This window comes from Maniola hyperantus, chromosome 5 (assembly GCF_902806685.2).
Source record: "Maniola hyperantus chromosome 5, iAphHyp1.2, whole genome shotgun sequence".
NCBI lineage: Eukaryota > Metazoa > Arthropoda > Insecta > Lepidoptera > Nymphalidae > Maniola > Maniola hyperantus.
In genome coordinates this window covers 12,911,508-12,929,558 of record NC_048540.1, presented here as the reverse complement: position 1 = coordinate 12,929,558, position 18,051 = coordinate 12,911,508, and the positions used below count along the sequence as shown (strand labels likewise).

General features: G+C 36.4%; 1 protein-coding gene and 1 long non-coding RNA gene across 3 annotated transcripts in view; one reads left to right on the top strand and one right to left on the bottom strand.

Moving 5' to 3' along the window:
- Positions 1-18,051, top strand: part of MFS9 (major facilitator superfamily transporter 9) — a 37,143-nt gene that overhangs the window by 6,497 nt on the left and 12,595 nt on the right. For both annotated transcript variants that reach the window (XM_034968446.2, XM_034968445.2), the window contains exon 2: positions 16,451-16,643. In XM_034968446.2, the coding sequence (XP_034824337.1) occupies positions 16,451-16,643 (193 nt within the window). The remainder of the gene's footprint in view (positions 1-16,450; positions 16,644-18,051) is intronic.
- LOC138402411 (uncharacterized) lies at positions 6,731-8,711 on the bottom strand. The gene is made up of 2 exons (XR_011236781.1): positions 8,491-8,711; positions 6,731-7,407 (listed from the first exon to the last, which is right to left on the bottom strand). It is a non-coding gene; the product is annotated as an uncharacterized lncRNA (long non-coding RNA).

Here is an 18,051-nt window from a genome sequence, read left to right as displayed (position 1 = left end):
CCTTATTACGCGGCTTCGTACTGCAACGCTAGTCTCTAGGCGGCACATCATCATCACCACCACCATCAGCATCATCATCATCATCTTCATCATCATCACCATCATCATCATCATCATCATCATCATCATCAGTAATATTATATTATTCTGTGGCGGCACGTATTTGCCAGTAGGATGCAGAGGTAACCAGGATCAATAGACCAAACCGGAGCCAATTTCAAAATTATCTTAATTATCCCAGCAAAATATCGAACTTAGAAACTCACATTTATTACCACATCCTTCAAAATCAAATGCTATTAGGATGTATGTAGTGACTTTTAAAGTGCCTTAAAACGCACTTAGATAAGTTTAAAAATAGCTATTAAAATTCAAAGTAGCTAGGTATTATGCTTGTAAACAAAACTTATTACACAATTTAAGATTATTTCAATGATAAGAGAGCGCGGTCTTGAATAAAGATCTTTTGGAGATTGCAATTTGATTATATTATACCGAACGCCGAGTCCAGACTAGTTGTATAGAATTGAGGTGTTGAACGTTTCCTGCGGTCATTGCAATACTTTTCTTGAAAAAAGTTGTGCATTGAGTCATTGACACAATGTAATAATTTTTGCTGAATACGACACAAAACTAATTTTTATTTCGTATGAACTCTTGGTCTGACTTCGTGTCCTCATAATAATTTGCCTCATTATGTAATGTCCTCATAATTATTTGTAATTCTAGAAATTTTAGTGGGAATTACTAAACTACAAATGTAATAACTAATTAATATATTTATCAGCCGCATTTATAAAGTTGTTAGGCACACATGATAAAATAGCACAATATTATGTTATTCCAGGTTTTTATTATAATTTTAATACTTCATTGCAATAGTAGATAATAATATAAAGGCATAAAGTAAGTACGTATTGACTATAATCAGGCTATAATTTAATTTGATACTACTCAATTCATATATTATACCTAAATCACGAAGTCGTGAGAAACATAAAAGTGATACAGGTAATTTAAATAGGAATAGGTACATGAGAATAAACCAACATCTGACTAAAACAAATTTCACTGTATTTTATGTGCTTAAGAATATAGTAGGTATATCTGGTTATTTATAAGTCAGACTCTAGGGGCTACAAATAGCCAGCTGTATTATAATCAATTAATTATCATTAATAGCTATAAGAGAATTTGTTCATCTTCTTGGTATTCTTTCCGTTACAAAAATGAGGAAACGACAAGGCCATCTTGTTCTCATTCGAATGTCATTTGAATACACGATATTATTACCTATATTTATACCTATTTATGTGTATTTTATTTTACTTAATTTACGTAAGGTTGGTAAAGAGCCATATTAACCGATATGGTAAACAAAGACTAGCGAAACCAGGGGCACAAGTCAGTAAAAGACCAACTCTACGTGTCACTCGAAACTCAAAGGTATTCTATATCGCAAAAAATCAGGACAAGATTAAAAGGTTGATTGTGGCTATAATTCTGTTATACACAATGCTTAAACTGAACTTAATTGACGGGTCTTAATCTAGTGCTATGATTTTCCGCAGGTTGTAAAAGCAAAAGCATAAACAGGTTGTAAAGGGGTAGCAAGACTAGTTTAGTTTAAAGATTATGTACAACAGAATTAGCCACATACTGAAAGTTAGGTGACAAAGGACGATTGAAAAACGATCAAAGCTACGTGCAACAGCCTTTGCTAAGTTAGTAGAAAAAAGATATTTACCTACAGAATGCATTCGTCTCAGAGCCAGTGTTATGTAAACACGTCCGAAATATTTTGGGCATTAATCCCCTAAGCAATATTTATTTGCTGTCATTACGCCCACGATTGGCATACAAAAAGGGGATGCCATTCTGTCGGTCCCTTTTCCCCGTTTAATCCTACCATAACTCTCCGAGACGTTTCTTATCTACAATAGAAGAGAAATTAGGTCAACAATCATGACGCGGTGTGATCAATTTTTATGGTTTATATCAATTTTCCCGGCAAGAGCTTTGGGTGTAAGTGGGCCAAAGCTTATCTAGGACTATACTATCTTATGGGGAGAACTCACCCGAGACACTGTAAGAAATTTCGAGCACTTTATAACAGCAAAAGTTGATGTTATGGTGATATTTTGCGTTGCCTATGTATAGTGCTTTAGGCCTACTTACTGGTCCTTTATGCGTCCCCAGTTTTTGAACTTAAGATGGGACTGCCAGATATTTTGGGTCGCCTTATTCATCTGGCATTGTAACAATACAGTATACATAGCGTGGAACTGTGCATTTATTATTTACTTATCATTTCATGCATTTTCTATTCTAATTTTTCAATCTTATAACTTGCGCATCAATCGCGGACCGACTAACCTAGTCTAGTTCAGCAGGTCTAGTTATTACAAGTAAGGTAACAGAGCACCTTTCTTTTTAGGTATTATCAAGCATCTCCTCAAAATGTCTTGTAGGCTCTCGAGTTTGGGCCATAGATATTCATCCGATACCTTTACGATGAAACGACATTTGTTACGTGATCTGCGACGTTATTGTTTGGTGACATTGTTACAGTGAAATTAATTGTCTGTCATCCATTGTTTTTTGCTTTATGCGAAAGTCATCTATTCGGACCTAATCTGCGCATCCCACTTCTGAATGCTTGACAGTTAAAAAATCTCTCCTGTATCTAATATCTGCTTCATATGCATCTACCAAACTAGTCACATATATAGTATCTACTATCTATTAAAAAATAAGATAACTATCAAGTCATCATCATCTCAAATTAAATCGCTGGCCCGCTACTAAGCATGGGTCACAATAATTAGAAGAGTTTAATAATTACAGTACGTGGCAGAAGATATAGAGCGTTGTCTCTGTCACTCATACCTATATGACGTTTTGTCGGTCTCAATGACAGAGACAATGCTCTACAAATCCGTTTTCTCCTTCTAAAGGTCGATGTACATTATTTTCTGCTGTGTACTGTACCACGTTGCTCTAGCACGGATCGGCAGACTTCACACACCTTTGAAAACATTATGCAGAACTCACAGGCATGACGGTTTCCTCGCGATGTTTTCCTTCACCGTTTAAAGCAAGTGATATTTAATTGCTTAAAACGTACACAGAAGTATCAAGTATGTTCGACGAATTATATTACTTAATTAAAAAACCTGTTCAAATTATTTGTATGGTTCAATTAAAATAAATACTGCGAATGATTATATTTTTTGTCACGTTACATACTTACAAAGGCGTTAAAACATATTATATCGGAACAATTACCTTTTCCGCATTTCAAAATGCAAGTACCCAACATGTACGCATTATTGCAGCAACGCAATACAATATGTCTCATAACCTTGAGTAACTAGAGACGGTGTACCTTTGTAACTGTCACATTGAACAAGATCAAGAATTTAACTTGCAGTAACTGTCTATTAATTCAACATTGTAGATAAACCAGCTTTCAATTATGTTGTGTAATTCTATATCTTTATGAAAATTGTCCTTTCTGTCGTGATATTATGTGACTGAATCAACAATAATTGAATAGAATTCGTTACTTTATTAGGAAACTTAAGATAATAGCGACTAGTGTATTAATGGTTCTTTGTTCGTATTGGCTGAATTTATGGTACTCGCCCTCAAACTGAATTTTGGTCTGTCAATTAGAAGAATAATTGTAATTGGAGCATATATCATTATAAGGCACAGCACACAACATAAAACTTAAATATTACAAAATTCAAAATTATTAAAGAAGAAGGACAGATAGGTCCTAAAACTAACTTTAAGGTAGGTATGATATACCTATACGACAACGAGGAAGCAAAATACGCTCTTGTATCGCCTAGCGATGTAAGAAAGATTACAGCATGACACGCTCTTGCACTGCCTAATGTAACAAAGATTTACGGGAGATGAAACCTCACGTTATCAATCAGTACTTAAAATGATTGAATGATTTTCCGCGGTGTATCTACTTAAAAAGTAATTGGGTCACAACCTAATTAGGTCGCCTGACACCATCCACTGACTTCTTATGGATGCCATCGGCGTAATGGTACCACCGGGAATTTAGTTAACGACGTATTAAAACGGGGCAATTATTCCACGATATCTTTGGCATACCACGATTGTTTTTAATGACCATTTTTAGTGGTTGCACACGACCTTGTATTGGATCACGAGACAGTTGGTTACCTTGTTTGTTTACTATGGCAATCTTCTTTGTGTTCTTTGCCCCCCGTTGGGACAGTGGGTAGAAATGGCTAACACCTCTCCAATGAAACCTGTTGGCGTGCTCCAGCTAAGGCTATGATTGTCCAGTTCCTTACGATATGCGATGCCAGATTTACTTTGCCAAGGTTGTAGATGGCCAGATGCGTCGCTTTATCTTTTTAAGTTCTCTGTAGGTTTCAGGCTTGCCGGGTTCTTATGCACGCTGTTGCCAATCGAATCGTAACTATAGGATGCGTCAGTTCGAGATGACAATCGGAGAGAGAACGCCCCGAACACCCGCACAGACCTGGGCGAGCGCGGGTGAACTGTCGCCACTGTCGCGGACTATAGGTACTTGCTACGTACAATCCTATAAGTGTTCCTTGTTTCCTTTTGAGGTACGAAACCCTAAAAATGTTGATGAAAAACTAAAGGTTGGTTAAATATTTTTGTCTGAATTATAAAGAACATAATAGTTGTTTTAGTAGTATAATACTCGCCTTGACGGTGAAAAACTGCTATTATGGATATTTATTCAGTGCAGCCTAAATTGTACGCTCTGATTAGTTGTTATTTACAACTTCAGTATTTATGTACTTGCATTTCTTGTCTTTTGAGATATTTCATTTTAATTAATATAATCGCAAGAGGCATAATATCAATTTACCTGTATGGTAGGTATATACTTTGTTCTATGTTAGGAGTTTCAACTTTTATTTACCCTTGGGATATATCGTCATTTTTACTTACCTACTCACTTTCTCCTTCAGCATTGTCTTTAAGTCAACATGATCTTAGGTCACACATTCAACCAAATAAAAATAACTTAACTAAAGCCCGCTATGTATTTAATTTTGTTCATAGGTCGACCGCGGAATCCCATCTTTATTCTTTACAACTAGAGCTACACTTAAAACTGAGATGTATAGAGCGTATAATATACATACTTGACTTTGCACAGATTTAAGTTTCAGAATAGCGATATAACGCTGTCTCGTTTAGCAAAGTCCGAGTTGGCTTTACATATTATATATCTCAGCTTATGAGCTACAGGATATCGTCAGTCTATACACAATAGTCTCAACTCACCGTCTTCTTGCTTCTCTGGCTCAGTAACCCAAATAAGATCTGAAGATGTGTCAGTAATGATTGTCCTTCTAAAGTTCTACCATTTCGCGCCAACCGTTACCTATATAGGTAAGGGTTTTTGCGCGTAAATTCTTACCCGCAATGGTAAACTGTTTTCCATTGCCAACCAGACCTTTGCAAATTAGTGAAATATAACGAATTCATGTTCACCTACGATCTTCTGCTTATAAACAAACGCATACCTATCAACTTAGTTTACGTATATCTGAATCCATTATCCACAATCCACGGTGTCAGTTGCGCATATTTGCTGCTACAATTACCTGCGCATTACAGTGGAAACTCGATTAACCGGACTACTTGTTGTCGTTAGGGATTCGGATAATCGAAAATCCGGATAATCGAATGTATGAAGAAAAGCGGGTTTTGTGCATATTATGTAGTTCACTATAATAGTATTTTCAATTTTCAAAGTAAGATAACTATACCAAGTAGGATATCATATGAAAAGGCCTGTACATTCTAAAACAGATTTTTATGCATAATAGTTTTTGATTTATCGTACAAAATGGCGGAAACAATACCCGAGTATGTAACCCTCGGTGCGCGAGTCTGACTCGCACTTGGCCGAACAATTTTCGGTTGGTAGTCCGGATAATCCGTATAACCGAGGGCTGGATAATCTAGTTTCTACTGTATATGTATTATTTGCAATCTGGACACATATCAAGACTAAGGGCCGATTTCACTAACGTAAAATAGGTCTTGTCCGAGAGTAAATTAGATATTTTGGCAGGTTTTCAGTATTGAAACTGTCATTACGCCCAATTTAGTCCTCTATTAAACATCACTCGACGTTGGTGAAATCGACACTTAGCATACTAACAGCGTACTCATCCAATCCGAGTGCGTGAAAATACGGATAGTTATAAAAAAACTCGGACTGAACTCCTGGATATTAATATTTAGACTACACCAATGATATATATTTTGTGCTTTACGCCCATACGCCGAACATCCAGTTTACCACAAATTTTGTTTTTGTTACAACAATGCATATTTGAAATTTTCATTTCTAATAAAATATTATGTTACAAAGAAAAATTTTATTTTGTAATTTCTTGATTTTAAATGTAAGAAAATGTTTGGTATTTGAACAGCTAATATGTATCAGACAAAGAACCGGTATGGTTACTTGCCATGTGGCACTAAATATATTAAATGTTTATTGTACGAGTGTAAAATGTAAATAGGTTTTTTGTGATACCATTCTAAAATGAGTTACAATATTATAATGTATGTAAAAACAGTTAAATTAACCCGTTTCGATGGTCATCTTAGTAATGTATGACTGACCTTACCCCACCTACATAATACAGAAGTAAGGGACAGTACCAAATTATTAGGACGTGAATATAAGCAAAATACCTTTAATAGATGATATAGTATAAAAATTACAGATACAAAAGAATTGACATACCTATTACAAGACTAAACTGCAAACACTGAATCTAGTGACGACAGAGAAGTTATAAATGCACTATAAAAACTTTTTACCACTGATAAAAACGTAGAGAGAGATGGCAGCATGAATTTTATTGAAAAAACTAAACATTTCTGTAATAGGACAGAGATGCAGAATACGTATTTTTCACTTTGCTTTATAACTATTAAAAACGAATTAAATGAAAGCACAAAACAAATTTTAAGTAGATAACTAGCTCCCATAACACAGTTTTTACTTTTTTGGGAGCTAAAGGGCTAATTTATCATGTGAACACAAATAAGTTTATAAAATGTACTTGCTTAAACTTTGTTTAGTGCTTCTCAGAATTTTATCTGTGGCAAAATATGTATAGCGTTAAGGTGGCATTAAGCATCAATTTGTTAATTTCCAATACCCTTGATGCCATCGGCCACTTTGTCTGCAACACTCTTCTCTGTAGGCTTAACTGCATCTACAACTGAGTCTGCCGCACCAGTTATGGCCTTCCCAGCTTCGTTCAAGCCGTCTTTCATGGTTTCCAGCACGTCCCGTTTCAAACGGTCCTCAGATTTTGATGGCAGTGCTAGGACAACTACTGCGCAAAACTGTAAATAAATATACCTTATAAAAAGAAAGAATGCAATGCTTATTCAGAATATGTGCAACACATTGGCTAGCCTGGTAGGTTATCCCAAGGGATGGTGCCTGCTAGTCAATTCAGCAACTTTTTATCAAATTATGTCAAAACGGTCGTTTAAGGGAGGGATTTAAGCTATCGCGGACTTTTATTTAGAACTTTTTGAGAGGATCAATTCTACCATACATTGTTTTCGTGTAACTTTAACCCCGCATCGTACGCCACGAAAGCTTAAGCAGATGAAATGATTTTTTCGACTTAATTCACTTTACCACACTTTTCCTAGAGATCTCTAATTTGAAAATAAAATATAGCCCATGCTACTCGCTGATAATGTAGCTTTCTACAAGTGACAGAATTTTTAAAATCTGTTCTGTAGTTTTGAGTTTATTCATTACAAACAAACAATCAAATCTTCTATTAGTTTATTTTTGAAAAAGCTGACTGGCTTGATTTCTTCTGACATTCTAAACAATTATCGTTTTATTTTAACAAATTAACGCAAAATAATCTAAATAGGCAAAGCTGACTGATTGGCTGATCTATCAATGCACTGCTCAAACTACTGGACGGATCGATCGTAAGAAACATTATTTTATACTATGCAGAGATTTAGCATATTTACTTTTATTACTGTAGGTAAATATATGTATATTCAGATAGAGTATATTATATAAGACGATAAATAATTTTGTTTCTAGAAAGCCACAAAGGGACAAGCTCACATAGGCACATATTTATTTTATAGACTGACTAGCTTATGCTCGCAACTTCGTCCGCGTGGACTACACAAATTTCAAACCCATATTTTACTCCCCTAGGGGTTGAATTTTCAAAAATCCTTTCTTAGCGGATGCCTACGTCATAATAGCTATCTGTATGCCAAATTTCAGCCCGATCCGTCCAGTAGTTTGAGGTGTGTGTTGATAGATCAGTCAGTCAGTCAGTCACCTTTTCATTTTATGTATTTAGATTAATTAACATTATAGGTAATATTAGGTACTTCTTTGCGACGCACAGTCGGGTAATAAATAGATAGGTGAATACTTACAAGGCATAAGAAAACAGCAAGCCGAGCCATATTTTTAAAGGAGTTATTACTTTTTAGAAAAATATTAACAAAAGACGTGTATTATCAGTACTGAATCAGATGTCCTACTGGATTTTATACTTACTCGTACGACATCAACAGGAAATTATAAATTTACTTTAAGCGATGACGAATAATCGTGGAGACTAAATAACACATTTGACAGTGGAAAATAGGCTTTGTGACGCACAAGGGCTGTCTATTAAGAAATTTCAACTTTTTAATTCAACATTTCGACATCATTATGTTAAAGCCCTGGGTGGGCCTTGGCTTGGTCAAGCAAATTTCATTGAGGATTGTCAAAGCAGCTTCCTTCCAGCTCCGAAATCCCAAAATCCTCATGTCTTCTCCACTGCGTCAATGAATCCACCGGCTTCTAGGTCTTTCTCGACCGTAGAGGTCCTCCGGTTTGCTGTCCAGCAACTTTTTCGGGACTCTTGTGCCGTCCATGCGTTGCACGTATCCAGTCCATCGAATTTTTGACAGTTAAATAGTTTCAACAACATTCAGTTGAACATATTATTGAACATGAACAGTTGAATTGACGTTAATTATAATTATTACCAAGCCATATCTTTCATGTTATTAAATCCAGTTTGTTCTGAAGTAATGACATTCAAATTAAAAGTGACCAGGGTCCACTAATTTTGTGCATAAAATATTTTGACTGTCATGGAAATTGATATGAGAATTCAGAAATTACTTTCATAATGTACTGTTATTAAAATTATTGAGACAGTATTAGGTAATGTTTGGTAGTGCTAATGAATAAAATAATTCAAGGGATAATAACAACAGGATATGTTACAAACACAAACGTCAATCAAAAGCTGGATAATTTGATGTATCTACTTAGTTATAATAACATTTACCTCTGAAGTCTTCTCAACAGAATTAAAGGGCTAAAGCCTTATTTACATAATAGATAACATAGCCCATTTTGCTGTTGAAATTGTACCTAATCTCCATTTGTATTACAAGCCTAAAGTCAGGGAGAGACAACCTCTTATTTTGAAAAGACTACCAAATATAATTTAACTGATATTTATGGCCCTTATTACCCCTGATGCCCGCTACTTCGTCTGCGTGGGTTTAGGTTTTAAACCTCTCGTGGAAACTTTTATTTTCTGGGATAAAAATGTCACTCTCCAGTCTTAAAATATTATATCCATGTAAAAAATCACGTCAATCAGTTGCTTCAATGCGACGTGATTGAAGAGGACACCAACAAACAAACGCCTTCGCAATAATAGTAATATTTTATGATATTAATAGTGTGCTACTTAAATAAGGAGCTATCTTTGTTTGCATTTTAATTGCTAGGTACACATGGTATAAATTACTGTACAGAATTTTAAAACCGAGTCTACATAAAACATTATTTATTTATTTTACATAAACCTTACATTATCACACCATTGTATCATGATGTCTGATATGAAGTTATTTAAACTATGTATAAACATACTTGTTTTCTCTCTTCGGACAAAGACAAATACTGTCAAACGTCTTCTATAAATCAATAGTATTTTTTATCACGGTCAGGTCACTCATGAATAAAGCTGTAAACGGAGTAATAAAGGCCATGTAAATAAAAATAATATTTATGAAAATACTAAATTAATTCTTTTAGAAGCAAAAAATGAGAGAAAGGCCATGCTATTTCGCTCAAACATGACTGGCTGTTCTTGTATCATGCCCTAGGTAGTTTCCTAACCTAATTCTATCCGTAAACAATTATTTAGTCCACAAAACTGATTACAATTGGATGGATAGCAATGTAGTAGATATACAAAAATACTGGTTGTCTGATAAAATAACTGAGTCTACTGGATGTGGACGTGGCATGCTCGATTATGTGGTACAATAACTACAGCGCATCAAACACACTTATCAAACAAATTAAACAAAAACAAAACTTATACAAACAGCTACTAACAAACAAAAAAAGGTCAACAGATTACTTACTAACTTATCTGGATACTTAAGAGAATCGTCTAGTTTTATATTTCACTTTCGTCTGGAAATACCAGCTCTCGTATGTCGCATTCCGTTGTTTATTAATCTTATTTACCTTTATGAATTTCTCAAAGAAGGTACCTAATCATTTTATAATCTTATTTATATCAAAAACACTATCTTCAACACTATGCGTGTTTATTATTTTTTTATTTATATTTTATATTACATTTTCCTCTCCCCCTTCTTCTTCCATCCTTTTTATTTTGGACTCTTATATGCTTCTACTTGTATTCTACGCCATGTGTATGTTTCTCGTGTGGGTATGTGGGTACATTTAAATTACCATCCACATGTTCTGTGCGGTTTGATAACAGTAGTTGAAGGCACAGTATGATAAAATTAGCTATCTGTATCTAAAATACGATTTAAAGCAATGATTCATGTTTTGTGTAAGTAGAAATATTAATAGGTAAGTAGGTGGTAGGTATTGTGATAATGAAAAATTAAAATCATGAAGCCCAACCTACTCGTACAGTCTATGACTATAGAAGTTGCTCAAGGTTTAGTTTTTGGTCCCTTTCTCTTTTGCTTTTATACTGGAGCACATAAAATAATTTAAGCGGCTACAAAATGTATTGCATTATATGCAATTAAAAACAGACTGCCACATGTAAAAATTATAAGAGCGTGGCGTGGAAAATAGCCATGACATTTTTAAGCTATTATATTACTCAAGTCGCAAGAAAATTAAGTTCTATTACAAAGCGTTAAAGTCGATGGTTAACTATTTATTATTAATTGTGTTCCAATCGAGTTATGCAGTGGCCTTATTTTCACTGGTTTTCTCTTGGTTTTAGCATCGTGTATTCACTAACGCGATATACTTTCGAGTGTTACATATTACTTACAATATTTCTTTTACTATAGATAACTAACATTTTATTAAAAATCATAATATTAGTGATAATAACGGCTTCTTACAGTATGGAAGAATCTATAGTTTTAACACAAAGTCAAGGGGGGTCTTACAACTTCTTAAAAAAAAGGTTTGTTTAATTATTGTTGTTATAATTCCTTTAGAGCAATTAAACGCGGGCAGCTTGAGCAGTTGTTCCTATTGAACAATAAAGAAGCCTCGTCATTTGAAGGTCTTAAAATCTGTTATTTGTAAGACGAAATAGAGCATAGCTATAAAGTGCTCCGCTATTGGAATGCAAGAATTTTGACAATTTTTGTTATAGTGCATTCAATATCATCTGGCGTCTTTCCACTTAGGATTAAGTCGTGGCGGGTGAATTCAAAAGTATCAACACTGGTTGGTTTGCAACAAAATATATAAGGTTGAACCGGCTCCTTTAAAAATGAATGGGCTCTATGTGTGTTTCTTTTATTACCCCTATTGTTTACGTGTCATGTCGAATGTAATCCTATTGTTTTTGCTAATGAAGGTCTCAAGTGGAAACACGCCAGTTAATATTGAATGCACTATAACTCAAGTGACGAGTTTTTACATAATGTATGGATCAATGGATCAGCACGATAGAAAAACAGTAAAAAGTCTTTAACTAACGCTAATAAATTTAAATTAAGCTGAGCAATGAAACGTTTTTATTGAAGATCGATTGATTAGTACAAGAGATAGCATTGATCGCTTCAGGCGAGTGATGTCAGTTTAACATTAGGTATTTTCAGTAATGAAAAACTCGATATAAGTTCCGCAAATTGCTATTGCGCTGGAACCATGTCTCATAAACATCGAAATGACGTCATTTTGACGTCAGCTGAAGTAAAATATATCATCAGCTCGAAACTTCAGTCTAATGCTGACGTCACTAAAATGGCGGCCACGCGCATTAGCAATTTGCAGGATTTGCCTGAACTACACTAACCTAGATAACAAAAAAAAATGGTTAGCTTTTATAGGTACACAAGATAATATAAAAATGCCAGATTCAATTCATGCTTTGCCAACCCTAGGCATTGAATTAGGCACGTAGACAATTTGGAAGTTTTTTTATCACAAGTAGGTACCTACATAACTACATCTCGCCAATTGCTATTCACAGTTCATGACCAAAATTGATAATCTTATTTAAGTGTGTTACTATGTGTGTAATCTAATTTTATACAGATACCTGCTCTGCTTAATAAAAAAACCGGCCAAGTGCGAGTCAGACTCGCGCACTGAGGGTTCCGTAATACAGTTGTATTTTTTCGACATTTTGCACGATAATTTAAAAACTATGATGGATAAAAATAAATAAAAAATTGTTTTAGAATACACAGGTGAAGCCCTTTCATATGATACCCCACTTGATATAATTATCTTACTTGAAAATATGAAAATACTAATTTATTAGTTCATGACCACAATTTAATGTTTTTTGTGTGATATAACCACAAATTCACGGTTTTCAGATTTTTCCCCTAATACCAGCTAAAAAACCCACCTACCTACCATAATTTTAGGTCAACGGGAAGTACCCTGTAGGTTTCTTGATAGACAGACGGACAGACAGACAGACAGACAGACAGACAACAAAGTGATCCTATGAGGGTTCCGTTTTTCCTTTTGAGGTACGGAACCCTTAAAAAGCAAAGGACCTCGATAACCCTTAAGTTTTCAAAGCACACCCTTGCTCACGATCTACCTATAGTACGCGACAGGTCGAGATGGCAATCGGGTATGAGGCAGGGGACGCCCCCCGCACACCCGCACGGCATCCGCGATCTGCACCGGGTTAGCGCGGGGCCTGAGCGGGTGTGCGGGTCATTCCCGCCCCGATTGCCATCTAGACCTGTCGTGTACTTATCACGAGTCTCTTTTCAGAATGAGAAGGAGTTAGGCCATAGTCCACCACGCTGGTGAAGTGGTTCGCAGACTTCACTCACATCTTGGTTAACATTATGCAAAACTCTCAGGCAAGAAGGTTTTCTCTGTGCTCCTTTTTACTGTGTAGTAGTAGCTAGTGGTAACTAAAGGATACGTAAGATTATGATTTGATCTGAAAGTAAAATAAAGCGATCCCACCATCACTAGCCATATTATCAATACCCATCATCATCATCATCATGATCAACCCATCACCGGCTCACTACAGAGCACGGGTCTCCTCTCAGTGTGAGAAGGGTTTTGGCCATAGTCTACCACGCTGGCCATGTGCGGATTGGTAGACTTCACACACCTTTGAGAACATTACAACTACTCTAAGGCATGCAGGTTTCCTCACAATGTTTTCCTTCACCGTTAAAGCAAGTGATACTTATTTAATTAATTGAAACGCACATAACTCCGGAGAGTTAAAGGTGCGTGCCCGGGATCGAACCCCCGACCTCCGATTAGAAGGCGGACGTCCTAACCACTAGGTTAGTAAAGTATTGGACGGATCGGGCTGAAATTTGGCATGCAGATAGCTATTATGACGTAGGCATCCGCTAAGAAAGGATTTTTAAAAATTGAACTCCTAAGGGGGTGAAATAGGGGTTTGGAATTTGTGTAGTCCACGTGGACGAAGTCGCGAGTATAAGCTAGTTAGGTATAAATGCGAAAGTGTGTTTGTTTGTTGGAATATTGGTTTGTTGGTTTGTCCTTCAATCATGCCGCAACATAGAAACGGATCGACGTGATTTTCTGCATGGATATATTTAAAGACCTGGAAAGTGACATAAGGCTACTTTTTGTGTCGGAAAATCAAAGAGTTTAAACGGGATTCAAAAAATCATAATCCACGCGAACCAAGTCGCGGGCATGAGCTAGTAGGTACATAAACAAGCTGGCTTAAAATCAAAAACCAAATTCTACGAGGAAAAATAAATCCCTCAGTAATCGGATGCGTCGTAGAGTCAATAAATTACGATCCTTGGGGATAGCTAAAAGTGTCAACGTCACATAAAATCCACTCGCGGTGCACAATAGGTAATGGCACAGTTTAGCAACCTTACAGTTGAAAAAAGGTGGAAACACAACGCGGCTCGGTCACAGCCATGCGTCCAATAAGTGCGTTCTTTGGAAATCTTTCAGGTATTATATTATATATATGTACTAAATGGCTTTTAACTCTTTCTTACGATCAATCAGAACAACTTATAAAGGCTTGGCATTGTGATTAAATCTAATTCACATAATATAACATTTCCGCACACACACACACACACACACACACACACACACACACGCACACACACGCACACACACACACACACACAACACACACACACACACACACACACGCGCGCGCACTCATATTGTCATATTGTATGAGGAGGGCGATGATCACTGCAACACAGTGTAAACTTCTGCAGGATCATCGTTCCCAGCTGTTATTGAAATTATTGTAAATTTATTATAAGTATTGATAAAGATTATTTTATTTATTTTTATTTATCATTATACCTGCGTCTTCGTTCACGTGGATTTAGGTAGGTATTTAAAATTCTCGTGGGAACTCTTTGATTTTTTCAGGACAAAATGTTGCCCATGTAGGGATGTAACCTACGACTGTATCAAGTTTTATCAAAATCAGTTGAACGGATGGGTTATGAAAAGCTAGCAGCCAGACACACTTTCGTGTATTTATGAAATTAGTTTAGGCGGAACAAAACCGTGGTGTGTGGAAGTCCCTAAAAGAGACCTATGTCCAGCAGTGGAATCTATCGGTTGATGATGATGAGCATTTACAGCACCAGAGGAACCGCCAATGCGTTGTCACCCAAACAAAATGCAGATCCTAACATAATGATAAATGCCTGTTGCAGGGCATACTCGGCAGCTACACAGGCAGGTGCTAAAGTCAAAGTCAAATGATTTATTCAAAATAGGTAATTAATAACTCTTTTTGATGGTCAGATGTTGGATTTCTAAGATGTAGTGGTGATAATTATTACGCAAACTTAAACATGACACATATACCTACATAAGTCAACATCCTTGGACAACATCCGCATCTACAACTACATGTACAAATAAAGATAATATCCAACTGTTATGCTTACTAAACTGTGGCACACGCAGAACTTAATTTTAATGTGGTTTCTTATAACGTATGTGGGTCACATAACCCTTTTTCATGGGTCATGGAAAGCTTTGCGACGTAACTTTCGAGATAAAGGCACATTCTTTTTGCGCTTCCCCAATAAAAAAGTAATAAAACAGTTAGCGTGAAATGGGGAGATTAGAAAAGGGTTCGTTTATTTTAGAAAATATTGTGTTCAGTGAACTGTCTTAAAGGCTTGTACACACTACGCGGGACGGCTGACACGCAATGACGACGTGTGGAAAGTGGAATACGGCTGCTCTATAGAAGTTTTTATACCTGCCTCCTGATTTGCTAACTCAGTGTCTGACACTGAATGCTAGCCACCGAGCTCAGATGACATTTATTTTTGATCCATTGAAGGTTTTCTACGAAAAAATATTTTAATATTACTCAGTGAAGCAGCAATGTAGAATCAACCGATGTTAATGAGCTCGGTGGCTATCATTCAGTGTTAGACACTGAGTTAGTGAATCACCCTGCTGGAACTGTTTGGAGGCGCTTACACTGCCGAAAACCATAAATGCACGGTTTTCGGATTATTCCCTTTACTTATTTTATAAGGTACTAGATGATACCCGCGACTTCGTCTGCGTGGATTTAGGTTTTTAAAAATCCCATGGGAACTCTTTGATTTTCCGGGATAAAAAGTAGCCTATGTCCTTCCTCGGGATGCAAGCTATCTCTGTACCAAATTTCGTCAAAATCGGTTGAACGGTTGGGCCGTGAAAGGCTAGCAGACAGACAGACAGACACACACACTTTCGCATTTATAATATTAGTATGGATTGCTACCTGCCAATTTTCATGATCTTACGTGACGGGTCTTGACAGACACGACAGACAGGTAAACAACGAAGTGATCCTATAAGGGTTCTTTTTTGGAGGTTACGGTGTCCTAAAAATAATGAAAGTTTCTGTTGCAGGGATAGAATAAAAGAAATAACAAGCACCAACACAACAACATGGAGGTTCTGGAAGAAGCGACGGCTGATTGTAGCGTTGCTGGCGTTCTTCGGCTTCTTCAACGTGTACGCGTTGAGGGTCAACCTGTCAGTCGCTGTGGTAGCCATGACAGAACCCGTCCAGGTCGAATTAGAGAACGGCACTATAATATACGTAAGTATCCAAACTGTGATAGCCTAGTGATTAGGACGTTCGCCTTCTAATCGGAGATCGGGGGTTCGATCCCGGGCACGCACCTCTAACTTTTCGGAGTTATGTGCGTTTTAAGTAATTAAATATCGCTTGCTTTAACGGTGAAGGAAAACATCGTGAAGTCGTATTTTTTCGACATTTTGCACGATAATTCAAAAACTACGATAGATAAAAATAAATAAAAATCTGTTTTAGAATGCACAGGTGAAGACCTTTCATATGATACCCACCCTACTTGATATAGTTATCTTACTTCGAAAATTGAAAACACTAATTAGGTATTAGTTCATGACCACAATTTAAGTTTTTTTGTTTTAACCACAAATTTGCGGTTTTCAGATTTTTCCCCAAATGTCTGCTATAAGACCTACCTACCTGCCAAATTTCATGATCCTAGGTCAACGGGAAGTACCCTGTAGGCTGTAGGTTGACAGACCGACAGACAGACAGATAACAAAGTGATCCTATAAGGGTTCCGTTTTTCCTTTTGAGGTACGGAACCCTAAAAAACGTACGGAAATTTACCGTGGTGCGCGCTAGCTCTAAATAGTAAAATCTGAGTGGTGTCCCTGTCCTCCAAATATTACGATCTGCAGTGTGCGGTTGAGCGAGCGCGGCAGAGGTCATTACAAAATGAATTGTTAAAGTTTTTTTTTTTTTTTTTTTGTCGTAAAGCACTGACACCAGTACTTTACTACCATTACAATCTAGCCTATGTAAGAGGCTAATAAGCAATATTATATTAACCTAAACTTATAAACGTACTTATACCTAAGAATCTGTCCATTGACTTAGCTTAGTTTATAGTTAAGATACCTTATTGGAAGACACTTTGTTCTTGTGTTCATTAAATTGCACTAGCACTATTTGTTAAAGTAACTACAGAATTTAGCTCCAAAATGTACCTAAAATAACTACGATACAAACTACCTAGTAATATTATAATGACCAAGTGCGAGTCGGACTCTCGCACGCAAAGGTTCCGTACCATTTTCTATAAAAACGGCAAAAAAAATCACGTTTGTTGTTTGGGAGCCCCCTTAAATATTTATTTTATTCTGTTTTTTAGTAGGTACTTGTTGCTATAGCGGCAACAGAATACATCATCTATGAAAATTCCAACTGTCTAACTATCACGAATCATGAGATATAGCCTGGTGACAGACAGACAGGCAGACGGATGGACAGCGGAGTCTTAGTAATAGGGTCCCGTTTTGCCCTTTGGGTAAGGAACCCTAAAAAATAGCCTCAAAGGCATCTCCAAGTTACGTCGTAAGTACAAAACAGCAAAGAATTCCACTGGGAAAAAAACAAATAAGATAAGAAGAAGCACCTAAGTGTATATATTCAAGAAAACCAATATGTTAAA